Source organism: Musca domestica, unplaced genomic scaffold (assembly GCF_030504385.1).
Source record: "Musca domestica strain aabys unplaced genomic scaffold, Musca_domestica.polishedcontigs.V.1.1 27, whole genome shotgun sequence".
Classification (NCBI taxonomy): Eukaryota; Metazoa; Arthropoda; class Insecta; order Diptera; family Muscidae; genus Musca; species Musca domestica.
In genome coordinates this window covers 4,609,240-4,637,042 of record NW_026712286.1, presented here as the reverse complement: position 1 = coordinate 4,637,042, position 27,803 = coordinate 4,609,240, and the positions used below count along the sequence as shown (strand labels likewise).

Genomic DNA, 27,803 nt, shown 5'->3' with positions numbered 1-27,803 from the left:
ATGATAATTATTCGGATGTATGAGCAATTTTAAATTTTTTTTTGCATGAGTAATTTTTAAAAAACAATTCCTGGAAGTGGCGCCCAACGTAAAAAATTGCATTTAGGAAATTGTCTACTTTACAATTAGTTATTTTTAGGCACCGAACTAAAGACTTTTGTTTCCAAAAATTGGGCCTAAGGATCCTATATGAAAATTTTCATTGCGGATTTAATAGAATATTAAAATATGGATCTTCCAGACATGCTTTGAAGGCTGTTTTGTCTCTAGAAAACCTTTAGTAAAACTTCCAGCTTTAGAAATCTAATAAGGTCTGTTTTGCCTATAAAAAAAATCTGAAGAAGTTTATCAGTTATCGATGTCCTTTCGAATCCAATTTTTACATTAAATTTTATGCTCTGATACTTTTTGTGCCTCTTCAAAAATTTAATCCTTGGAGTCTCTTAAAGTTGACCTCAAATCTCCACATAAAAAATCTCCATAAATCGAATAGTTAAGTCTCTCCCCACAAAAAATATGCTTGCTTTTTATTAAACCATTATTGGTAAATTTGTGGGTTTATTAAATTTTATCCTTTTCAATACCAAATGTCCCTTTCACAACCCTACCCTGAGCCATGACAACCAAAAAATAAGAAAACACAAAAAAAAATCACTGTCGCATCACACTCTTTTTGAAGCCTTTGACAAACGAGATTAAACCTCAACTTATTTCCTTTTGTAAACACATGTCACAGACCCATACATTCACACCAAAGCCTTATTAATAAAAACCTCAAATAACAACAACAAAAAAACAGGATCTTTTGCCATAGAAATGAGAACAATACTTAGCAAAAAAGCAGCAAAAACAACAAACATTTGGGCATCCCATCCAACCGACCAACCAACTTTATGCCATAATCATAACAATCAACACCAAATGTTACCAACAACAGGTTCAATAACCAGAACCCATTGACGAGACACGAACAACAACAAACCGAAACCATATCAAAGCGAAAAATATAAACCGGAAAAAGGACATAATCAAAAACATACTCAACAATATCCTAGCAAATTTTTATAAACCCTTTTTTTCGTAGTTGTTGTTTGGCCCCATCACCACAACCACAACTGTTGTTATAGACTGGGCGTATTGGCCACAGCTTTGATGGAGGCAACTCGTTTTTGGCCTATTGATGATGTCTAGATGTTGGCTGCCTGGCTATGGATAAATAGATGACGGTTTTTTCGATGACTGTTTTGTTAACTAACCGGCAAAAGCATTGGTCACATATGGAGGACAGCCCGGCGCAGAATACAAAAGGTCACAACAACCGCAACACACAACTTATTTGACGAAATGAAACAATGTTTGTGTCGGGAATTAAAAAAAATACAAGAATGAGTAAAAAAAAAATCAAACGAAAAGGAGAAAATTGAAAATCTATAAACATTGTTAAATGTTGCCATGTTGACAAATGAAAAAAAAAAAAAAAAAGAAATTAAACGAAATTCATTGAGGAAAAATTGAAGGAGGAAGGTATAACATTTGAGGCAATTTCGGTGCAAATCCTAGCTTAAATAGTACGGAGATTATTGTTCGAAATATATCTCTACTAAGTTCAATTTGTCATAGCTTTTCAAAATTGTTGAGGGTTCCATTGTTCTTTTTTTGGATACGATAACCTCTGATGGGTAAATTAATTATAATTCATATAATTTGATTATAATTCATGATATTTGAAAGAAAAACTCGCATTCTGTGTATTCTTTTTTTTTAAATATGGCGCCCAACGTAAAATTATAGTTTTTTACAGTAATACATTGGCTATTTGACTTGTTTGGAAAATATAGGATGATATGATAACTTGGGAAAACCATTTGCTTTCTTTTGCAGCTAAAGGTGTTTAGGCGCCCAAGCAAGGACTTCACATGCTATGTCAATTATTGATTTTATTTCACAAGTAGCAAATTTTGCGAAACTATAGTTAGTTTTCCCAATTTTAGTTAAGAAATTAACATTTTTCTTGTTGTATACATTTATTTTAAAATGGCGTCCAAGGTAGGATTTTTTTTGGTTTTCTGCTTTCTTGGTATTTATTTAAAGATTTGGGTTATTTGAATAATTTTTAATAAAAAACTTTAAAAATGAGAAATATTTTTAAGTTTTATTAGATATTTTGGGACTCTTTATAAAAAATCTCAATTAGTTTTATTAAAGTGGCGCCCAACGTAAGATCTAGTTTTCTGTATTTTTTGACATATTTCAGACATTTGGTTTATTTGCGGAAGTAAAGAAGCCCAAACCGCCTATGAAGACCTGTTGTCGACATTTGTAATACATATAATATTTTGGCGCCCAAGTAGAGGCATTTGTTGGTTGGCTATATTTAAGATTATTTCTAAAACTGCACATACTTCTGCCATTCGTTTGGAAAACTGTATAACTTTAAGTTGAAAAAATGTCGTTGCTGATTTTTTTTTTTTTTTGGGAATGCCTTGCAACGTAAGGTTCGTTCGCCTTTTTTCTTTCTCAAAAATCTCAATTGGTTTTATTAAAGTGGCGCCCAACGTAAAATTTATTTTTCTGTTTTTTTGTGACATATTTCAGACATTTGGTTTAATTGCCAAATGTCTGAAATATGAACCGAACCGAATAAGAGCCGCACATAATTTTCCAATTCAATGCACTTTCCTTTCCTGTGGAGCCTTAGGAAGTTTTTTTTTTTTTTTTGTAATTGAAGCTCTGGAAATGGCGCTCAACGTAAAATTTGTTCCCCTTTCATTTTCCCACAAAAAGCTTGGGAATGTAAGCTTTTTCGGATTAGGTTTTAAAATTTTATAATTTTATGCAGTTTCTTAATCTATAAAGCCTTAGGTTGAAAATTCCTTGTTTTTGATGTTTATTTTTTTTTGTAGAAATGGCGCCCAACGTAAAATTTGTTCGCATCTCTTTTTTTTTCAAAAATCTTGGGAGTATAAGCTGTTTTGGATTATGTTCTCAAAATTTTATAATTTTATGCAGTTTCTTAATCTATAGAGCCTTAGGTTGAAAATTCCTTGTTTTTGATGTTTTTTTTTTTTTTAATGGCGCCCAACGTAAGATTTGTTCGAATCTCTTTTTTTTCCTCAAAGAGCTTGGGAATAAAAGCTTTTACGGATTATGTTCTCAAAATTGTATAGGTTTTTTAATGCGAAGCCTTGAAAAAATATCCTTATTTGATAATGGCGCCCAACGTGAGAATATATATTGTTTCTAATTTAAGTGAAATTCATTGGGATTTTTTTTTTCAAATTATCCACTGAGGACAAAATAATGGCCTGTAAAGGCAAATTGTATAATTTTGCAAAAATATATCCTTTCCTATAGTGGGCTTATCAAAGTGGCGCCCAACATAAAATTTGTTTTGTTTCTGGTTGATACATTGCTGATATTTGGCATATTTGTATTAAAAATGAAGGTATAATCTCTTGAGATAACCAAAGGTAGACATTCGCAAAAAGTTTTATTTTGGAGTCCGACGGCAAGAGCGCCAAAATAAAATTCAATGGCCTTTGGTTTTTTATTGTATTTCCATAAATCCAAGTTATTTTCTCTAACTTAGAATTAAAATTCCACACCCTTGGTGCATTTTTGAAAATGGCGCCCAATCAAAAGTTTTTGATGCTTCCTTTAATAACATTCACCAACCATGTGAGTTATTTTGACAAATGCTTGGATAAATTAAGATGTTTGAGCTATAGTTGTATACTTTAGAACTTTTATTCTTAGGAATTTTACTAAAATGGCGCCCAACGTAAGATTTTTAGATTTTTTATTTATTTATTTATTTTTTGTATTTTTGTTAGAGGATCTCATTTTTATTAGTTTTTCGAAAAACTTTCGGGATCGAAAACAGTTTTTTAAATCTAAATGATTTTTTAAAATAATTTTTTGAGCACCCGAGATTATTAAAAATGTTTTTTGGAAAGATTTATAAACTTTTATTTTTTTATCGGAGGTCATTAAAACATTTTTTGGAAAGATTTAAGAACTTTTAATTTTTTTTTATCGGAATTTTTATTAAAAATGTTCATACTTTGGCAATTTTATATATTCGGGAAGCTAATTATGGAGTACATAAAATTCGTTTGGGGTTGTTCCAGCGTTTTAATACTTTTTGCCTAAAATGAAATTTTCCATACCCAAGCTGAATGTGTTCTGTGTTTTCATACCTCCCTCGAGTGAACGATATTCGGAAAACAAAATTCATTTATTTTTATATTTCGTTGATGTTTTCGTTTTTTTTAATTTATATATATTGGTTTCTACTTACATTGAACATCAATGACAGTTTCGGCGGAACTGCGTCCATGTTTGTTGTAGGCCACACAAGTGTAACGACCGCTATCGTTGCGGGTCATGGGTGTATTGATGATTAAAGCATTGCCACGAATAACAGTTTTGTCATTGAAACGCCATTCATAAGTGGGTTCTGAAAATAAAAAGATAACAAGGGAAAAATGGAAAATATTGAGAACACTGACACACGCCCACAGACAAAGACAAAAAGAGATTGGGTATCGGCATAAGCCAACCATTAAAGTCATAAACAATAATATTTTTGTAGTGGAACAAAACAAAAAAAAAAAGCTCTGCGACCCATACTATCACAATTAAGTGGGAGGCGTTTTGAGTTGCTTTGTTTTGTTTCGTTTCCAGCTAGTGGCACTTACCAGGATTAGCTCTCGATTTACATATGACACGTCCCGGTATTGTTTCCTCTGGTACATAAACAACTTCTTCGGATACAGTGGTATTATCGGGTGCATCTGTCACATGGAAAAGTGGGTGGCGAAACAATTCAGCAAATATTTGAAAAAAAAAAAACGGAAAATAAAGAGAATGAGGCCATGATGGGCTTAAAAGTCACAAAAATATGTACATTTTTATATTTTTTGATAAATCCTTTTTTTTTTTTTGCCTTTGATGTTAACCCACAAAACCAAACAACAACTGCAATCAACTATTATACAAGCGACACATATGTCAGGGGTATTTTAAACATTTTTTTCTCTTTCTCCCCAAACCGATAAATGGAAATCTCCATTCTGAGTTTTTTTTTTATAAAGTTTGCTTCACATGATGGAAGAATATTATCTAGATTTTTGCCGGGCGTTTCGTTTGGTTTGTTTGCCATTGTTGTTTGGTTTCCAGCCTTTATGGGATTTATTTTGTTTTTTTGTGGAGTTTTTATTTCTTTTGCTTGACATGCCATCACATCGATAGCAGCAGGCAAAACCCCAAAGCTTTCTTTCTCATATTTTTTTTTTTTGGTTTCGCAAAAAATAAAACTTACATTCGATACTGAAATAAGTGGCACTTTTGATGCCCGGTCCCACAGCGTTGCCAGTCGAAATGCATGTGTAATTGGCATTATCTCCTTCAATGTCAAATTTGTTATTTGGCCAATTGGACATATTAAAATGCTGCAAGCGTACATGGGGGAGAATGGCGGAGAAAACAAACAAAAGGATTAATATCATAAAGAGAAAGAAAACAAAAGTTTTCAAAAGAAAATGGGTCACATAGTGAAGTGTATGATTGTCTGGCTGAAATTGAAACTGTAAAGGATTTGAATATGAAACTCTTGAAGAATATTTTTTTTTTTTAATTTAAAAAAATGCAAAATAAAAATAGAAGGCAGGGGAATCTCATCGCCATGGAACACTGGAAATCGAATCAAATGTATTCAATTTTTTACAAAAATTATTATAAGTCCAGAAAAAATAAGATCAAAATAGACGGTTGTCGATTGGAAAAAATGGTCAAGACCCTTGCAAAAAATAAAGTTTGGAGGATAAATCGGAAATATCGTTACAAGGGTACTTTTCCAAGAAGAGGACCGATATGTCTCATTTTTAGTAGCATTGCCTCTGGATATAACTCGAAGATCTCTTTAAAATTTCAAAGCTTTATCCTAAGTATTACGAAATATGTCTCGAACTATAAGGCATCCTTTTTTATATAGAACTAAAACAATATAGACGCCTAAAAAACATTTGGCCTTAGAACCCAAAAATGGTCAAGACCCCTGCAAAAAAATAAAGTTAGGAGGATAAATCGGAAATATCGTTACAAGGGGACTTTTCAAAAAAAAAGAGGACTGATATGCCCCATTTTTAGTAGTTTTGATATTGGATATAATTCGAAAATTTCTTTAAAATTTCAAAGCTCTATCTTAAATATTGCGAAATATGTTTCGAACTATAGGCATCCTTTTATATAGGACCAAAACAATATATACAACATTTGGCCTAAGAACCCAAAACTCCTTAAGGTTTTTTGATCCACAAACGGGTTCTATCAAGTCCCTTTGATCCCCTTTTTCATAACCCAGACTGACTATTGTACAGTGAAATTATTAGAACATTTGCAGCGATTTCGAAAGGAGTTATATATTTTTCAGAAATAATGAAATTTTTTTTTTTTAACAAAAATTTATGATTTTTTTCCATGGTATGTATTAATTATACAAATTTCTGTTGTTCCGAGACCAACAATAAAATTTGATCTAGAATAATTATTCCTTTGACACTTTCTTCAAAAAATGAAGTTTTAATGGAGATTTTGGCTCGTAAATTTATAGTAAAATAGGCGCAAAAACATAACATTCACTTTTAGGACTTACATTTTGAATGTGATTTTCATAAAAATCTATTATACTTAGGTATATGATTTATTCAGAGATTTATAGTGAAATTTTGTGTAGAATATTTATTCTTTTAGTAGATTTTACCTAAAACCAAAGTTTCTGTTACTTTGAGGCCTTAAATCGATAAAAGTCCTATAGAAAATTTATCAAACATTTTTTGATATATTTTTAGTTTTTTTTTTTTTTTTGTCAACATTGATGGAAACATTTTTTTGATATGCAATGAAAATAGAAACTTCTTTTCTTTGGTGGCTCATCGTAAAATTTGATGTAGAATAATTCTGCCTTTGACACTTTGACTAAAAAATGAAGTATAAAGGGAGATTTTTGACTCGGATTGGTTCCGCAGTAAAAAAGCAAATCTACCTAATTTTAATTTTTAGTTCATACATTTGGAATGTAATTTTCATAAAAACTGTTGCACATAGATATGTGATTTATTCCGAGATTTATCGTAAAATGTTGCGTAGAATATTTCTTTATTTGGCACCATCCGCCTAAAACGAAATTCGATGGTACTTTCAGCTTCAACTCGAAAAAAGTGCAAGGAAAAATTAAATAAAATGAATTAGGCAATATTTTCATTTTTTTTTGCAGCATTGATACCAATTTATTTTTTTTCTTTGATATGCAATGGAAATAGAGACTCCTGTTTTTTGGTGACTTATGATGAAATTCGATATAGAATGATTCTCTCTTTGACACATTTCCAAAAAACTGAAGTATAGAGGGAGATTTTGGCTCGGATTTGCTACGTATTAAATTCGCAGTAAAAAATTTTTAGTTCATAAATGTTGAATGTAGTTTTCTTAAAAAACTATTGTATAAAGGTAAATGATTTATTAGGAGATCTATAGTGAAACCTTGTTTAGAATATTTCTTCTCTTGACACCTTCTGCCTAAAATAAAATTTTATGTCATTTTCAGCGTCAACTCGAAAAAAAAAAATATTTTCTTGATATGCAATGAATATTGAAATATGAAGAACTGAGGCCTTTCAAGCTGATGTTGTGCTGCAATTTGAGACATTAAAAAAACTGAAAGAACTGAATCTTATTCTTTTTCCTGGGAATATTTGAAAGGACTATCAGAGCCAAAGAACTTGGATAATTCTGAGGAGACTACTATTTTTTAAAGAATTTTTAAGGATTATTTTTGAAGCACAATGGGAAATGGTGAATGTTTTCAAGTACTGTCAATCCCACAATTTTTCTGGATTTTAAAAATTGTGAGATGTAGAACCCTGGAATCCAAAGGGTTTTTAAGGACTATAACTGCTAAAATTGTGAATTAGGTCATGAATATTGCCAAAATTGTGAATAAGGTCATGAATATTTTTCGAGGACAATGAGAGCCAGTATTAGGTATTTTCATGGAATATATATATATATATATATATATATATATATATATATATATATATATATATATATATATATATTTTTTTTTTTTTTTTTTTTTTTTTGTAACGACTAGAGCTCGTATCTTGGACTTCAAAAGAATTTTTAAGGATAATGATATCTAGAATGGTGGTATATGAGCAAATATTTGTTCAAGGACTAGGAGTGTTCAAGGAGTTAGAATCGTGGATTTTAATGCGATTTTAAGCCAAGGTTGGGCGTTGGGCTATAATGGGATCTTTTATAGAATATTTTTCAAGGAATATGAAAGCTAGAATTATTTATTTTTAACGTACAAAATCTCGTTTTTTAAATCCCATTTTGTGAAAATGGCGCCCAACCTAAAGTTGGTTTTCTTTCTGTTTTTTCTGATATACTTTAGTGCTTTGACTTTTTTGAATAAAAAGAAAAAATACTAAAGGAAAGTATAACACCAGTTGCCTGCTGTAAAAAATAGTCTTGGCGCCCAACGTAGGATAAATGATATAACCCAAATTATTTTATAACAAAACTATACTATAAAAACACATTTTTGAAAAAAAAAATATTGGGTTTTTTAAATTTGGGATAAAAAATATCATTTTTTGGAAAACTCATTTCTTAAAAATGGCGCCTAACCTAAAAAATGTTTTTTTAATGAAGTGCATTGGTTGTTTGACCTATTTGAAAGATACAGGGCAACATGAAAACACCATTTGTATATCTTATTTCTTAAAAATGGCGCCCAAGAAAAAAATATGTTTTTAATGAAATACATTGGGTTTTTAAGTTATTTGAAAAATACAGGATAACATAAGGACTTGGAAACACAATCTGTCTACTTTCCTAGAAATATTGATTTGGCGCCCAAATAAAGCCATTTTATGGCTACTACTGATTTAAATTGCATTTTTGCCCAAATTGCATTTATTTTTAACAATTTTTCCGAAGGGCAATGAGATTTAGGATCATTTATTTTTAAGGCATGTTTTTTTCCCAAAGCAGCATTTTTAAACTTAGAATGATTTGTTGAAGAACTTTAAAGAAACGGAAATTTAGGAATTTAAATTTTGGAATTTTTTATGAGAAATTTAAAGGACTAAAGGAGCTGCTATCATAGTTTAAAGAGTTATATTTTCTCCAGGACTTTCGAAACTATTATTTTAAATTTTTTAAAATATTTTTCAGGGACTATGAGAATTTCCCAGTAGGAATTTTTAGGCAATTGTTTAACAACTTCTGAGCTGTTTTCACGTGCTTTGTTAAGGACTTTATAATTATTTGGATATTTTTTCATTACGTTTTAAACCAAAATAATTTTTACGTTTGACAATATCGTAATAATTTTCTTTGAAGGCCTATTAAAGACAAAGCGATTTCTTTTTCTTTGGAAAGATATAATTGCAAAAAATGACTCTATTATCCTTTGTGAGATCCTTTGTCCTTTCAAACCAATTTTTCTCTTTTTCTAAATTGTCCCCCCTACCCCCAACCCATTGTTTAATAACTAAATTTGTCTTATTCAATGGAAATCCCATTATTTTCCATTCAACAACTTCATAAGCATTGAACTCCGCATCGTTTCATTGATGGCTGTTCGGTTTCCCCCGTGAGTTTCTATGGTTTCTTGTAGTAGAGTAGATCCTTGGAACTCTTTGACATACAATTTATTACTTTAATTGATCTCAATTACAGTTTTCAAGTCAAACCAAGTGATGCCTTTTCAGAAACGGAACGCGCTGGCAAAGACAGACTCCGATGGTGGGTTTCTTAATAAAAACATCGGCTTCACATCATACACTGCATTAGTGTGTGTAACTGTGTATCAGTGTGTGTGTTTGTGTGCTTTGCAATTTCTCTTCTCTACTTACCAGCACCGACAGCATACTCTCAAAATCACCCGTTGCCGGCGAGGCATCCATGTACTTGTCTTTGACAAAATAACGTGTATCATTTTTCTCAATGGCCACACCGTCCTTCAGCCAGGAGATCTCACAGCGTGGCACACACTCGATGCGACAAGTTAGATTGGCATTGCGCGACGTGTGCAACATTCCGGTGTACGGTGGCAGATTCTTGATGAAGAATGGTGGGGCATGCACCTCCAAATTGACTGTGGCCATGGCACCTTTGCCGCCGGCATTGAAGGCATAGCAGGAATAGTTGGTGCGACTGTCGAGGCCCACCGGTTCGATGGTATAGTCCTTGGTGTCGGAGTTGGTTGGTCGGCCGCCACGCAGCCAACGGAAGCTGGAGGGTGGTAATTTGGTGCGTGCATTAAACGAAAATTTACCCATTTTGCGATAGAATTCAATGGTGGATGATGATGGAGACGATGATGGGGATGATGACGAGGAAGATGACATGGAGACGGATGTCATTGCATCGTAGCCAACAAAGTCATTGCCATTATTATTTCCATGGTCGGGGTGTTGTTGGTGAGGCAATGGCGGTCCATTTGTTAGCAATGTCAAGATTTGTTGTTGCGGCGAGAATGTGGTCAAGGTAAGGAGAGAGCAGGGAGAATTGTTTGTTAAATCAATTAAGACATGGGTTTCTTTAAGCACATGCTGCTGTTGCGTAGCTTTGTTGCTGGCAAAGGGATTTGCAAGCAGACCACCAGATTTGTGACCAGACAATTGTTGTTCATGTGTGTAGGGTTGTGGTGGTGGCAATGGTGATGGTGATGAGGATGATGATGTGGTTGTTGGATAATGTTGTAGGTGCTTGTGGTGTGATCCTTGTTCTGGTCTTTGTTGTTGGTGTTTTAGAAAATGTTCGCCAATTAAAGCTTCATAAGCTTCTTCAATTTCTGAAGCCGTTAGAGCTTGTACCGTGTAAAAGTGAATTTGTGGTGGTATTGGTGGTGGTTGTGACGATGATGATGTTGATGGTTGTGGTGGTGTTGGTGGAACTTTGATTAAACTTTGCATTTGGCAAACCATAAAAACATGAACAAAAGCAATGCGTGGCCAGCAGGACAAATGAGGATAACAACGACAACAACAACGATAATGGTGATGGATATGGAAATAATGATGTTGTTTGGTTGGTAATGAAATGGAATGGAATGCGGTTAGGTTTGTGTTGCAAATGTTTAAAATTTCAATTATGTATGGTTAAGGATTTAAATATAGGTATATGTGTATGTAAATATATTCACATGTTGGTCTTTAGGCATGCTGGAGGTATATAAAACGTTCGAACTTACCTGTTGGTTTCAGGATAACCAGGATCATCAACGGAACACGAAAAGGTGACACTCTTCTTTTTCACAGCAATCAAGGGGAAATGGGCAATACTGGCTGGACCGGGTTCATACAAAACCTAGGGAAGGAAAAAGATTCGGAAGAGAAAAAAAAAATAGTTAAATTAAAAAAAATTGAATTAATTAAGAAAAATATATTTTTTAAATTAAATATATTATTAATTATAATTTGGGAAATAACAACAAAGTTTAAGAATTATCAAGATTTTTTTTCAACAAATACTAGAGGCATCTTCTTCAAAAAAAACAAAAATGAATAAAAAGGTTCATACTTGTGAAGACTATGGAGAAAATCTATTCAGATTTCTTGAGGATATTTTTCAAGGACTATTGTGTGTTTTTTCTGGGTGTAAATTTTCAAGGATACCATAATTATTTTTTATATTTTCTAAGGTTTTTTTTAATAGATTTCCTCGGTTAAAATCATGAGGTTACTGATTTTTATGAAGCATGATAAATTATTTATTCGTAAATAATAAATTTTTGTTTTATTAATTTTTAACTAGCCATAAAAGTGCATTTAAAAAAAAAAAACATTTTTTGAAGGCCCATATATAAGGATATTTAAGAATAATTTGAGGGCTGTTCGGGCCATAATTATTGTTTTTTTTTTGAAGGACTTTTAAACGAAAATTTTGCAAGAATTAAAAAGCCAAGAAACGTCGAGTTTTAAAAGATAATTTCCAAGGACCAATAATCTTCGATATTTAAAAGTTTTTTTTAAGCAATAAGGCCAAGAATCGTGGATTCTGAAAATAATTTTTGGTAAGGACCTACGGAGCAAAAATTTTGGATATTTAAAATACCTTTACTCATTCTATTTTTTTAATAATTTCTTCAAAGACCATAATATTTTATTTAAAGTATTAGAGCCACAAATGTGGATTTTTTAAAGAATACTCTTTGGTGGATCACCCATGCAATAATCCTAGAATTTTCAAAAATATCCTCGAGGATTATTCATGCAATAATTCTGGAATTTTAAGGAATATCCTTCGAAGACCATTTATGCAATTATTATTATCCGTGGACCATCCACAAAATGACCGAGAATAGTTTAAATAGTTTTTAAAGGCCAAAATGTCAGGAATAGTGGGGTTTGAAAAAGATTTTTTTAAGGTCAAGAATTGTGGATTTTTAGAAGAATTTTTATCTACAACAATATGGCCAAAAATCGTGGATTTTTAAAAGAAACTTTTCCAAGGACCAAAAGCCCAAAATTCGTGGATCTTTTTTTTTTTTTTTGGGTGCCAAAATGTCAAGTGTCTTGTGTTTGTAAAATAAGCCTCTAAAAGGACGAAAAGCCCAAGGATCGTGGATTATTTTTTTGAGGGTCAAAAGGCCTAGAATCGTGGATTTAAAAAGAAATGAGAACCAATAGGCCAAGAATCGTGAATTTTTAAACGAAATTTTTCCAAGTACCAAAAGACCAAGAAACTTAGATTTGTTAAAGAAAAATTTCCAAGGACCATCGTAGCAAATATCAAGGATTTTTAGAAGATTTTTTTTTTTTTAAAACAATAAGGCCATAAATCGTGTATTTTTAAACAAAATTTTTCCAAGGACCAAAAGGCCAAGAAACGTAGATTTTTTAAAGAAAAAATTTCTAGGACCAACATAAAAAAATATTGAAATATTGAATATTTTTGAAGATTTTTTTTCTAAAGCGATGAGTCCAAGATTCGTGAATTTTTAAACGAAATTTTTCCAAGTACCAAAAGACCAAGAAACGTAGATTTGTTAAGGAAAAATTTCCAAGGACCAACATAGCAAATATCGAGGATTTTAGAAAATTTTTTTCTAGAGCAATAAGGTGGATTTTTAAACGAAAAATTTCCAGGACCAAAAGGCCAAGAAACGTCGATTTTAAAAGAATATTTTCCATTGATCGACAGAGCAATAATCGTGGATTTTTAGAAGATTTTATTTTTCTAATACAATAAGGCCAAGAATCGTGGATTTTCAAACGAAATTTTTCCAAGAACTAAAAGGCCAAGAAACAAAATTTTTTTAAAAAAAATTTCGAAGGACCGGCAAAACTTTTTTGGGAGATTTTTTCTAAAACAATAAGGCCAAGAATCGTGGATTTTGAAACGAAAATTTGTCAAGAACCAAAGGGCTAATATACGTAGATTTATTAAAGAAAAAAATCCAAGGACCAACATAGCAATTATCGAGTTTTTTGAGAGATTTTTTTAAAACAATAAGACCTAGAATCGTGGATTTTAAACGAAATTTTTCTAAGGACCAAAAGGCCAATAAACGAAGATTTATTAAAGAAAATTTTTCCAAGGACCAATAATCTTTGATTTTTAAAAGTTTTTTTAAGCAATAAGGCCAAGAATCATGGATTCTGAAAATAATTATTTGAAAGGACCTATAGAGCAATAATTTTGGCAATAGAGCAACATAGCAATTATCGAGTTTTTTTGGGAGATTTTTTTAAAACAATAAGACCAGGAATCGTGGATTTTCAACGAAATTTTTTTAAGGACCAAAAGGCCAATAAACTTAGATTTATTAAAGAAAATTTTCCAAGGACCAATAATCTTCGATTTTTAAAAGTTTTTTTTTAAGCAATGAGGCCAAGAATCATGGATTCTGAAAATAATTTTTTGAAAGGACCTATAGAGCAATAATTTTGGATATTTAAAATACCTTTATTCATTTTATTTTTTTAATAATTCCTTCAAAGACCATAATATTTTTTTTAAAATTACCAACAGAGAAATAATCGAGCATTGCTAAAACCAGCAATGCATTTATCGTCGACAGAATCGCAAGGACCTGCAGGGAAATTTTCGTGGATTTTTTAATACATTTTTTTTGCTAAAAATTGTAGGGCAATTATAGTGAATATTTAATAATATTTTTTCTAAAAACCAATTACACTGTGCGACATGGCATTTTGTGTTTTCAATAATTATGAGGAAAATGTAGCAGATTATGAAAGTAGAGCCATCAGAAGAAGACACACGTATCGGCATTTTGAAAGTTTACATGGAAAAGAAGCCTAAATAGAGGTGGCGAATTCCAACCCCTTCCAAACATAGGGAAATTTTCAGATTAAAATTTTGGAATACGTGAATTTTAGGTTTATAGTGTCTTTGACAATATTGCAGATGAAACTACGGGGAATATTTTGGTTAAAAAGTTTAACCCTCAAATTGACTCGCTTGGTGTCTTTTGGGTGTTTTTTTTTCAAAATATGGCTAAAAAATACTTTTAGAACTTAGAAAGAATTGAAATAAATAAATAAATACCTTAAAACGGAACCATAGGAAGTCAAAATATTCTACAAATGTATTTGTCATGAAATTCTGTTATAGGTTGTAGAAGACGTCAAGAGTCTAAATTTTGTGTAAACGACAGGAATTCATATATATTAAAAACCCAATTTTGGATTAAAACAGTACTTTGTGTGACTTTGTGCCAAAATCTCCTACAAATGGTCATTTTAGGAGGATAACATTAGAGGCAAAAATATTCCTCATCAAATTTCACTATAAGTCGCCAGGGAAAAGAAATATCTATGTTAATTGCAGATCCAAAAAAATATTGGCATCTATGTTGCCAATAACACGGAAAATATGTCCTAATTTTAAGATCGATTTTTTCTTTGACTTTTTTCGAGTTGATGCCTGAAAGTCACTTAAAACTTGGTTTTAGACGAAATATGTCAAGGGAAGAAATATTCCCCACAAGATCCCACTACTAATTTCTGCATAAATTATATATCTAGATACAATAGTTTTATATTAAAATTACATTCAAAATGTGAAATACTAAAAGTGAAAATTATGTCTTTGCTTTTTCAACTGCTAATTTAACACGTATCTATTATGAGTCAAAATCTCCCCTTATACATAATTTTTTTGGGTAAGTATCAAAGGCAGAATTATTCTAGACACAATTTCACCATGAGACACCAAAGACAAGAAATCTGTATTTCCACAGAATATCAGAAAAATATTCCCATCAATGTTCCCAAAAAAGAGAAACCGAAAATATTCCCAAAATTTTTCCGCGGAGTTTTTTTTTTAAATTGACGCCCAGAAGTAATATAAAATTTCGTTTTAGGCAAAAGGTTTCAAAAGAAGAAATATTCTACACAAAATTCTGCTATAAATCTCAGAATAAACCATATATCTGGGTTCAATAGATTTTATGAAAATTACATTCCAAATGTATGTACTAAAAATGAAAATTATGTTTTTTGCTTTTTAAACTCTTAATTTAACACGTCTCCAATCCGGGTCTATTTTCATTGCTTTTTCAGTGTCAAGTTTTAAATCGACGATACACATGTCTCCTGTTTTAGCTCTGCTTTTATAATCTGCTGGATTTTCCCCAATTTTTTGTGTTGCACAGTGTAAGTGTTCTTTACAATACAATTTTTTCCAATATTACAATATGTTCTATACTTCAAGTTTCTCATAAGAAGTCCCATAAAAACTCCGCCCCCCTCCCATCAATAATGTGTTATTACTTACCAACAATTCCTTATCATCGCTGCGTGGTCCCCAGCCGGCATCGTTATAGCCCTCACAGGAATAATTATAGAAAAAGCCACGTCCAATACTTTCCAATAGCAATTTACTGGGATCAATGTGACACAAATCCTCCTACAAAAATGAACAGAGAACAACAAGAAGAACAAGAAAAAAAATAATAAAACAAAACCATAACAACAATGAGAAAACAAATGCCAGGACATTAAGCTTCTTGCAAAGGACAAGATATAAAACACACTCACTCACACATGCATGTGTGTGGAAAAGGCTCAAGGCCAAAAACAAGAACTTACTTTAGTCTCTTCACAATCCGGCAATTCCTTTAGCAAGGTTGAGTTGGCATACCAACGGACTTTGGTCAGGACCGGGGGATTGGCATCAATAATTTTGCATATCAATGTGACATTGGCCTCCTCACTTTCCTTGACCGAGTCGACGGGTGTCATCAGGACCTCAACGGTGGGCACGTCTGTAAAATATTTTATTTTAAATATTTTAAATTTATTTCAATTTCTTTCGATTTAATTGACTTACACAACACATCCAAAAAAATCTGCTGCTCGGAAGTACCCTTGCCAGCCTCATTGGTTAATTCGCATGTATAATTGCCAATATCCTCTTTGTTGGCATGGCGTATGGACAGGGCAACGTGCTCGGAATTGCCACCTTTGTAATGATCATTATCGCTAACATTTAAGCTGACGCCATTGCGATACCTTTAAAGAGAGCGAGAAAACAAAAAAAAAAACATCAAAAGTTATAAAATATTTAATGGGCATATGTACGGCATACTTTTAGGGGTGGTGGTGGTGCTTGCTTTTAATTTATTACAACCATATCTTAAATATATTTTTGGGCGCCAGACAATATCTCTTGATTTTCTTTGTTAATTAACACATTTGTTTATGACTTTGGCAGCCTCACTTTTCATAGCCCCCGACTGCCATGCTCACACAAAAAAAAATTTAATTTAAATTCTCCCCAAAATGTGAAAACCAGAAAAACAATATCCTCAAACCATCATTACCCAGCCGGCGTTGCCAATAAATACCTGAACGGAAGGATATAAACTTCCTTTGGTCGCGGCAATTGTTTTCCAATGCCTTTCACAAACACACACTCACACACATAGCAGAATGCAAAGCAAATGTTATAATAATGCCACTGAGAGCCAACACAATCATGTAGACATGTTCATTTTTCGCTCTCTGCCTTATCCCTTGTTTAACACATTTTTTGTGGCATATTTAAGGGCGGCGCAACCATCGATATGAACAACATTATCATATACACAACAGCAGCGGCAACATGGTTTGTTTACACTACCTGCACGACCGACAAGTGTTTTTAATATGTCTACATTATTAAGGTCGTCGTATGTGGTTAAAAGGGGGGAGGACGTTGGCAAGCCAGGAGGAGGATGGATGAATGTGTAAGTGGTTTGAAAAATATGTAAATAATTTAATATTTTATTAAAAAAAATTAAATTGAAGATGAAGAAGAACTGTTCCCTGAAGAGTTATCTAGTCTATAGTATAGGTAATCGGAGGTCATTTATTTCACAAACGATGTTCACCGAGGTCTCCTCTCTAGAGTAGATGCCACCAGATCCTGTCTACTTTATAGTATATGCCACCAGAGGTCATTTACTTTATAGTAGATGCCACCAGAGCTCAACTACCCTACAGTAGATGTCCTCTAAGGTCATCTACTCCACAGTAGATGCAATCTAAGGTCATCTACTCCACAGTAGATGTCCTCTAAGGTCATCTACTCCACAGTAGATGTCCTCTAAGGTCATCTACTTGACAGTAGATGTCCACTGAAGTTATCTACTCGAGAGTAGATGTCCTCTGAATTCATCTATTCCACACGAGATGTCCACTGAGGTCATCTACTTCACAGTAGATGTCCTCTGAGGTCATTTACTCGACCGTAGATGTCCTCTGAGGTCATTTACTCGACAGTAGATGTCCACTGAGGTCATTTACTTCACAGTAGATGTTCTCTGAGGTCATCTACATCACAGTAGATGTTCTCTGAGGTCATCTACTTTACAGTAGATGTCCACTGAGGACATCTACTTGACAGTAGATGTCCACCGAGGTCATCTACTTGACAGTAGATGTCCACTGAGCTCATCTACTTAACAGTAGTTGTCCACTGAGGTCATCCACTCGACAGTAGATGTCCACCTGAGGTCATCCACTCGACAGTAGATGTCCACCTGAGGTCATCTACTTGATAGTAGATGTCCACTGAGGTCAACTACTGGACAATAGATGTCTACTGAGGTCATCTACTGGACAGTAGATGTCCACTGAGGTCATCTACTTCACAGTAGATGTCCTCTGAGGTCATTTACTCGACAGTGGATGTCCACTGAGGTCATCTACTGGACAGTAGATATCCACTGAGGTCATCCACTCGACAGTAGATGTCACTTGAGGTCATCTACTTTACTGTAGATGTCCGCAGAGGTCATCTTTTTTACCGTAGATGCACGCTGGAGTAATTTGCTCCACAGTAGATGCTCACGGAGGTTATCTATTCCAGAGTAGATATCCATTGAGATTATCTACTCCAGAGTAGATATCCACTGAGGTCATCTACTCTACAGCAGATGTCTACTGAGGTCACGTACTCTACTGTATATGTCTACTGAGGTCATCTATTGTACGCTAGATGTCTACTGAAGTTATCCTCTGCACAATATTTGTCCTCTGAGATCTTCTATTCCTCAATAGATGTCCACTGAGGTCATCAACTCCACAGTAGATGTTTACTGAGGTCATCAACTTCTCAGTAGATGCCCTCAGATGTCATCTACGCTACAGTAAAAGGCATCAGAGGTCATCTACGCTACAGTAAATGGCAGCAGAGGTCATATACTGAACAGTAGATGCCACTTGAGGCCATCTACTGCACAGTAGATGCTGACTGAGGGCATCTATTCTAAAATAGATTTCCCCTGAGTTCATCTACCCCACAGTAGATGTCCCCTGAGGTCATCAACTTCACAGTAGATTCCCACTGAGGCCATCCATTTTATAGTGGATGCCACATGAGGTCCTCTACTCTAGAGTAGAAGTCACTTGAGGTCATCTACGCCACCGTGGATGTCTGCTGAATACATCTACCCCACTATAGATGTCTGCTAAACACATTTACTCCATGGTAAATGACCATCTACTGTAGAGATGATGACTGCTGAGGTTATCAATTCGTTAGAAAAAAAACGACCTCTTTGCTCCCCCTCCTATAGAGCAGTTAAAATGTTCCTCCATTAAAATATTTTCCTGTTTCTGTTGAAAACCCAACCATGTTTTGGCGGGTTTTAAATATGCCTTTGTATGTGTGTGTGTGCGGGAGCTACAAAATCCGTTCGGCTTGATTGTATGAGAGTGTAATTAATTTTAATTATTGCAATGCAATAAACCGAATTGCTCGTAAGTTAATGACCTCACACCATATTTCAACACATAAATACATATCCGAAAGCACACACACACACACACATACAAACACCCACACACACACAAAGAAGAATTGCTGTATAAGATCAATGGTTGGGGTTGGAATATTTTATGCTGCACGAGAGGAGACCATGGAATAAGCCAGCTGAGTTACCCCACAGCAATCCAACATCGAGTCAGCCAGGCAGCATTTCACTCAGCCAACCATTGCAATCTCATTACAATCGAATTTTATTGTAATTTTTTATGGCTCCATGCCTTATTTTTGAGTTCTCCGTTTTTTGAGTTCTCAGTGTGTTCCATACCACCCACCAACCCACCCGTAAAAGTCATTTTCATTTGCAGGCCAATGCGTGGCATTCTGTTTTCAGTTGTAGCTCTTTTTTATTGTTTTCTGTTTACCACTCTTGTAGTATTTAAATGCCGGGGATGTGGGTTTAATAGCAAACGGAAAAGTATTAAAAATATTTTCGAACGGCTTGCCTTCGGATATGCTGGAAAAGGGGGGTGGGTGTTGTGCAGTGACGGTCTTTTTGTGCGTTCGCCCCCCAAAAAGTATGCTTCAATTTTAATAGTATTATTATGTATTGCCATTAAATGTATTAAGATAATGACGCTCCAGCCAGGCACAAACACCAAAAGCTGAACATTTCCAGTTGTCGTTGTTGCTGTTTTATGCTTGCCACTGCCATTTTGCTTTGGCCATTGTTATTGGCCTCGTTAATGCAAATGGCCGGAGAGTTACTTGCAGCGCCAACGAATGACGGAGCGGTAAGTAATGTCCCATAATTATTGTTTAATTTTTATTTCAATAAAGACCAAAAGGATTTCGCCCACTTGCCATTTTTATTGGGAAAAAGTTATGATTCGTCTGTGTGTGTGTGCATCGAGGACCATAAAAGCTCGCCATGCGACAACTGAAACTTGGTTTTGCAATTCAATGCCAATTCAAGAGGTAATAATTAAGCAACAAAGTGTTTAGTGTCGTGGCGCATATAAACCCGGCTGAAGTAATGGTCGTTTGTTTGTTTTTTTTGTTTCTTTAACAAAGTAAGTGAAGTTGTAAAAATTTGTTGCTGTTATTGTTGTAAGGATAACATTATAGTTGGCCATAATGACGGCTAAATGATGTGAAATATAAAAGGGCAAGGGTTATGCGTCGCATTATGGTCAAAAGGGTTTTCAATAAGGCGAAGGGTGTAATGGTTAATATAAAAGGGTATTAGGGGGATTTTTAATATTTTGGATAATTGAAAATTATGGAGAAATTTTTAGAGGGGGCAAAGGAAAATCGGGATATAAAAATATTTTCGAGGTGTAACTTAGAGTGGTCATTCAACTTTTTCCTTGGGGTTTACAAAATCTTTGGGTCCCCTCTTGACAAAATTTCAAACACCTTTTCAGACACCTTCTGTACAGGATATCTGTGGACAGGATATCCTGTGGTATTTCACAAAAGGGTCCTTACAAGCATACTTTTCCTAGATGGGATTCTAGAAGCGCTGCTTAAAAATAAAGGGCAGTCTTGTAAAAGATAGATATATTTAAAAAAAATAGCTCTCAGAAATTTCTGAGGAAGGGTTCTTAGAAAAAAAAAAAAAAAAAACAATTTTCTAAAGGAGGGACTCCAAGAAACAGTTTTCCCTTAAAATTGGATTCTGAAAGGTTTGAGGTATTTCCCAAAAAAGTTGTCTCTAGAAGCACATTTGTCCTAGAGATCGCTGTTTCTCTAGAACGGACATTTAAAGGAACCTAGAACTACTTAAAAAAAGGACATCACTGGACTGGTTTTCCTTAAAATAGGCTTTCGGAAAGGCTTGAAAATACCCCAAGCATAGAAGTTGTCCCTAGAAACACTCGTCTTTTCTCAAGAAGGGATACTTAAAAGGAACTTAGAACCACTTTAAAAAAAGGACATCGCCTGAAGCGCTTTTCCCCAAGAAATGAAGTAAGAAGGACATTTGTCCCCAAGAAAGTGTCAAGAAAATCGTCCTTTCTCTAAGAATTGATTATTAGATGATGATTAGAAGCAGACGTTCCCCGACGAAGAAATATGCATTAAATAGTCCCTTCTCTATACCTTCTCTCATTTTTTCTCCTTGAAAAGGTCCTTACAGGCATACTTTTCTTAGGCGGGATTCTATAAAGGACATGTATAATTAGCATTTCTTCAGGAAAAATCTAGTAAAAGAAGTATATCTAGATTCTAGAAAAAGACCTCCTTAAACTCTTTAAGGAAGGGTCCCTAGAGAAAAGTATCCATTTTCTAAAGGAGAATCTTTAAAGAAACTTAAATGGGCTTTCGGAAAGGTTTGGGGTATTTCGCAAAGAAGCACTCATCTTTAAAAATTTGTCCCAGGGATCGCTGTTTCTCTTCAAAGGATATTTAAAGGAACCTAGAACAGCTTTAAAAAAAGGACATCGTCTGAAGCACTTTTCCCCAAGAAGTGTAGTTAGAGGGAACTTTATCCCCAAGAATGTGTCAAGAAAAGCATCCTTTCTCTAAGATTTTGCCCTTAGAAGTAGACGTTCCCCGATGAAGAAATATCCATTTAATCATCCCTTCTCTTGAATAAATGTACTTCTAGAAGAACTGTTTAAAAATAAAGGACACATAGAATTAGCATTCCTTTAGAAAAAATCTACTAAAAGAGGTATATCTAGATACTAGAAAAAATAGCTCCCAAAATTCTTTAACGAAGGGTCCTCAGAGAATAGAATTCATTCCCTAAAAGAGTGCCTTTAAAGAAAGTGGTTTTCTTTAAAATGGGATTTCGGAAAGCTTTGGGGTATTTCGCAAAGAAATTGTCTCTTGGAGCACTCGTCTTTAAAAATTTGTCCCAGGGATCGCTGTTCCTCTAGAAAGTATATTTAAAGGAATCTAGAACCACTTTTAAAAAAAGGACATTGCCTGAAGCACTTTTCCCCAAGAAGTGAAGTTAAAAGGGAACTTTGTCCCCAAGAAAGTGTAAAGAAAATCATCCTCTCTCTAAGATTTTGTCCTTAGAAGCAGACGTTCCCCGACGAAGAAAAAATCCATTAAATTATCACTTCACCTGAATATATTCTTTTTCCTAGAAAGTGTCCTTACAAGCATACGAAAAATCTACTAAAATAGATATATCTTGATTCTAGAAAAAATACCTCCCAAAACTCTTTAAGGAAGGGTCCTTAGAGAAAAGAATCCATTTCCTAAAGGAGGGCCTTTAAAGAAAGTGGTTTTCCTTAAAATGGGCTTTCGGAAAGGTTTAGGGTATTTCGAAAAGAAGTGGTCCCTAGAAGCACTCGTGTTTAAAAAATTGTCATAAGAATCGCTGCTTCTCTAGAAAGGATATTCAAAGGAATCTAGAACCGCTTTTAAAAAAAGGACATTCCCTGGAAAAAATACCTCCCACAACTCTTTAAGGAATTTAAGAAAGAAGGACCTTTGAAGAAACTGATTTTCCTTAAAATGGGCTTTTGGAAAGGTTGGGGTATTTCGCAAAGAAATGGTCCCTAGAAACACGTCTTTAAAAATATTTCCTGTTTCTCTAGAAAAGATATTTAAAGGATCCTAGGATCGCTTAAAAAAGGGCATTGCCTGAAGGACTTTTACCGAAGAAGTCTATTTAGAAGGACATTTGTCCCCAAGAAAGTGTCAAGAAAATTGTCCTTTCTCTGAGAGTTGGTCCTTAGGAGCAGACGTTCCCCGACGAAGAAATATTCACTAAATCATCCGTTCTCCTGAATATATTCTTTCTCCTATAAAGGGTCCTTACAAGCATACTTTTTTTAGATGGGATTCTAGAAGAACTGTTGAAAAATTAAGGTCACGTAGACTTGGCATTTATTAGGAAAAATCTAGTAAAAAAGGTATATCTTTAAAAAAGGACATCACCAAAAGGACTTTTCCCCAAGAAGTGCAGTTAGAATGTAATTTGTCCCCAGAAAGTGTCCAGAAAATCATCTCTCTTTCTCTAAGAGTTGGTCCTTAGAGGCAGGCGTTTCCCAACGAAGAAAGAGCAAATAAATCATTGCTTCTCCTTAATATGTTCTTTTTTTAGAAAGTGTCGGTAAACCTATCTTGTTGTGATGGAGCCGAATTTTCTCCAATAGAACTATTAAAAAACGATTTTATATACCCTCATGTTAGGACATCTGAGAATAAAGATCCTGTGGTATTTCACAAAACGCAACCATCATGACAAATTTTTTAAAATTCTACCTCTCATTGATAGCTTAATAACAAACGTTATATCTTTTAGTAACTTTCGAACTCCACACACAAAAAATTCCGTGACATCCCCTTCCCCACATTCTGCGAAAAAAAAACTCACACAAAAAGGAAGTGAAATGGTTAAGGCCTATGCTTAAATGTAAATTTTTGTGCCATTTTAATTTTACGTTTCGTTGGCATTGTAAGTGCCAGCCACTACGAGGAAAGGTAGCTGCTGCAAGGTAGGTGTCGCTGGTGGTGGTACGAGGAAAGGATGTTGCATTTAACATCCATGCCCAACCCCTTATCCCCACTCTACATTTACATATAGCTAAACAAGATTTTTACGCAAACAGCAACAACAATGTTGTTGAGAGCTCCTTCACACACACACACGCACATGACAACGACACCACATGAAAAATACTTGGCATATTTTAAGGCTAAGGATGAGTGAATGAATGATTGTTGCACAACACACACACAGTGGAGATGTGCAAGTAAATATGCAAAGGTGGGGGGGGTAAGTTTATGAACCTGAAGGGGGTACAAGGGGACATGACAAATACTTCAAAACACGAAGAAAAAAAAAACTGACACATAAGTTCTTCACAAAAAAAAATGCATATACATGCCCATATCCCCATATATGTGCAACCCCAGTACAGGCCCCTCTCATTCATACGCAATGTGTGCAGTTTTGAGTTTTTTACATGTGTGAGTGTATTTGTTTGGCAACAGATAAGACTTGTCGAGTTTTTTTCTTTTGGCTGGCTGTGCATATGTAATGCCGGGAATTTCGTTAGTTAAATGTGGGAGTATTTGTATGAGTGAGTATATGTGTGTGCTTTTTATGCATACGTATTTATTTCATTATAGAAGTTTGTATCCTCTTTAGTTTGGCTCTGATTTTTTTCCCAACGACTATTTTTGTTGTTATTTCTGGTGTCCTCTCTTGTTCTTCTCTCATTGCTGCCTTCTTGGCAACATGGTACACGGAATGGCATAACACAATTTTTCAAGTACCTCTTAAAAGATATGGCCTGCATATGTATAAGTTTTGAGGAAATGTGACGAAAAAAAAATTGCATAAAAACGAGGATGGGTAAGGAAGGGATGGAAATGATTTATTTGTGAGAGGTGATAAAAGTTTAAAGATTGATTGAAGCGAATTATGGGGAAAGAGAAATTAAGCGGATTTAATGTATCTTGAGGCCAGGAGGATTTTAAAAAAATGTCTACGAAAAAGTCCTCAATAATCCTTAGCTTCATTAAAGTGTCCCTAAAATTGTTTTATTTATTTTTTTAATTTTTATTTTATTTTCAGGACTATTTATTTCGTTATTTCAATACTAACTAAGGACTTTTTTAAGTCCTTAAAGAGGTCTTTTTGAGACCGCTTTTTAGGAAAAGACGACTATAAAATCTATAAGAAAGGGAAGCATATGCGATATTTTCCCATAAAAGAGTCCTTGAAGAGGTCTTTTGAGCACGTTATCTCTACAAAAGTGTCCTGAAAATTAAATGTCCTTTGAAGCAGCCACAGTCGAGCGAAATTTCTCCATTGTAAGGAGAAGGAGGTTAATTAAAAAATATTTAATTTTCATTTATTCGTTTTTTTTTTTTTCACAAAATGTAACGAAGGATGATCGGCGGACACCTCTTTACAATGGACAAATTTTGTTCGGCCGTCGCAGGTCACTGTTGAAAGTTTTTACGGTATAACCAAAACGATTTTCGGAGATCCTTTTGTGATGAAAGTACTTTTCAAATTAAAAGAAACATATTTTTGCTGCATAATTTTAGGCGTCTCAAACATTTTTTTAAACTAAAATTCCTAAAAGTCCTGAAAATTAAATGTCCTTTAAAGCAATCTTTCCCTTAGAAAATTACTACGAAAACAGATTAAACAATTGAATTAAAAACGCACATTGTCGGTGGGAAAGGAGTTTTAGACCTACTTCTGAAACCCTACTCTTATCAACAATATTTCTTTAAAAAAAGTCTTTTTAAAATCGCTCTCTTTAAGAAAGGGTCCTGACAAGCACACAACTCTTAGATGGGTGATAAAAACTCTGTTTCAAAATAAAGGCTACGTAGATGCTCCATTTCTCTAGGAAACATTTAGTAAAGGAGGGATATATATCTAGAAAAAAATCAACAAAACTCTTGAACTCATCTTTAGGAAAGGTCCTTTAAAAGACCTGTTATCACTTAAAATGGGCTTTCGGAAAGGTTGTGGTATTTCGCAAAGAAGTAGTCCCTAGAAGCACTTGACGTCAAAAATTTGTCCTAAGAATCGCTGTTTCTCAATGGAAGTATATTTAAATCATCCCTTCTCCTGAATATGTTGTTTCTTTTAGAAAGGGTCGGTAAACTCATTTTTTGTCATGGAGGATTCTGAAAAAAGAAACTTATATAACTATCAAAAAATGATTTTCTGTAAAAACACCTTCAGAGAAGCCTTTTTTTTAAAAATTGACCGCTAAAACAATTTTTTTTTTGGAAAAGGGGGTCCTTGAAAGTCGTCCTTGCTCCGTTTCATTGTATTTTCGATGAATGGGTTCTTAAAGCATAATTTTGTTAGGAAATTATATTCAAAATCACAATTTCATTGAGAGAGTATCCTTGTGCCCCTTCTGTGAGGAAGAATTCGTAAAGGCAGTATTTCTCAGGTGACGGATTCCTCAAAACATCCCCTTTCGAAAAACGAATCCTTGAAAGAACGTACTCTTTGAAAGAAGTTTCATTAAATAAAACTTTTTTCCTAAAAAGAGAGTCTCGAAATATTAGATCTTTGAAGGATATTTTCTATTTTATCCTTAAAAGCGTCCTTTTTCGAGGACAGGATCCTCGTTCCTTTTCTCCGGGAGAAGACATTATACATTCCTTTTATTCTCCAAAAAAAGCCCTTTAAAGGATCCTTTTTCTTAAGAAGTTATTAAAACACCCTTGCTTTTTTTAAGGGAGGTCCTTAATAGCACCCTTTCCTTAAGATGAGATAATAATATGTTCACATTTTCAATTGTTCCTTTTAAGTATCCTTTCCATACTAAGAGTCTTAAATCGCTTTTTTGCAAGAAGATATCCTTGTAGGTATTATTTCCTTGGGCATCCTTGTTCAAAGATCTTTTCACTAAAAATGAAATACTTTTTTACCAAAAAAGTCCTTGGAAGTACTTTTTTAAAGTAATTTTTTATCGAAGAGGGGTCCTTAAAGGATCCATATATGCACCCTTCTCTAAGAAAAGTTTATTGGAGTTATCCTTTGTTTTTGCATCCTTTATGTACATTCAAGGTATGTATATGTATGAAAAAGGCAACACCTTACTGAGAAAGGGTCCTTAATTGTATCCTTTCCCAGAACAGGAAAGCACATATCCTTCTTAGCATACATTCGAAGTACTTTTCCACATTTCCTCTAGAAAATGTTCTTGGAAAGATTTAAGATCACTGTATCATGAAGAAAAGTACCTTAAACGCACCCTTTCCGAAAGCGGTGAAATGTTTGTAACAACTGGTCCTTAAATCCTGATATCCTGTCTCTATTAACGGCTCAATTTTTAGATAATGCACGATTTCCACAAGAAATGAATTTATAAAACTAAAATAAAACTTTAAAGTTCAGTTCTTCCCAGAAAAAGTCAATATAGATATTTTTTTATCTATAAAAGACCCTTGAAGGTAGAATCCTTTAAAGCAAGGATCTATGGAAGCACCCTTCTTTAAAAATAAGATTATTGGAGTTATCCTTCCTTTAGCATTCTTCACTAAGAAAGCATTTAAGGATATTTTCAGAACAGGGAAACACTGATCCTTCAGGGCATCCTTTTCCCATAAAGAGTGCCTAAAAGCAGAAAAATCTTCGGTTCGGTTCGTGGAGTTTTTCTAACATTGGTTCTTCCTTAAATTTTTTTGAAATAAGGCTCCGAAGAAGCGCCCATTGTCCTCGAATGAATCCTTGAACAGACTCTCCTTCCATGCTTCCGGATTTATGATTTTGTTTGAGCCATATTTTTTCTCAAAAGGGACCTTAGAAGAATTTTTAAAGAAAGGGTTCTTTCTCCCCTTAAAATGCACTCTCTCTAAAACGAGTCAGTAGAAGAATCCTTTTTCAAAGAAAACATGATTTTTTCGCCTCATAATTATTATCCCCCCTCTGAACCAAATTTCCCAGTAATTCCCCTCCCCATCCTCGTTACACAAAGTACTTAAGCCAGAACTTTTACTTCCTGAAAAATATTTAACTAAAATAAAAAGCGACTCTTTATGTGTGTAACAATTTTCATTCT

General features: G+C 34.0%; 1 protein-coding gene across 7 annotated transcripts in view; it reads right to left on the bottom strand.

Annotated features, from left to right (window-relative positions):
• LOC101901103 (B-cell receptor CD22) overlaps positions 1–27,803 on the bottom strand; it is a 533,140-nt gene that overhangs the window by 63,541 nt on the left and 441,796 nt on the right. For all 7 annotated transcript variants that reach the window (XR_009342470.1, XR_009342471.1, XM_059123997.1 and 4 more), the window contains 8 exons: positions 16,375–16,556; positions 16,134–16,309; positions 15,820–15,951; positions 11,270–11,385; positions 9,930–10,308; positions 5,324–5,453; positions 4,701–4,796; positions 4,301–4,459 (listed from right to left, as the gene is read on the bottom strand). Coding sequence is in view for 5 of the 7 variants with exons in the window: in XM_059123997.1 (XP_058979980.1) it covers positions 4,301–4,459; positions 4,701–4,796; positions 5,324–5,453; positions 9,930–10,308; positions 11,270–11,385; positions 15,820–15,951; positions 16,134–16,309; positions 16,375–16,556 (1,370 nt within the window). In the remaining 2 variants the exon portion in view is untranslated. The remainder of the gene's footprint in view (positions 1–4,300; positions 4,460–4,700; positions 4,797–5,323; positions 5,454–9,929; positions 10,309–11,269; positions 11,386–15,819; positions 15,952–16,133; positions 16,310–16,374; positions 16,557–27,803) is intronic.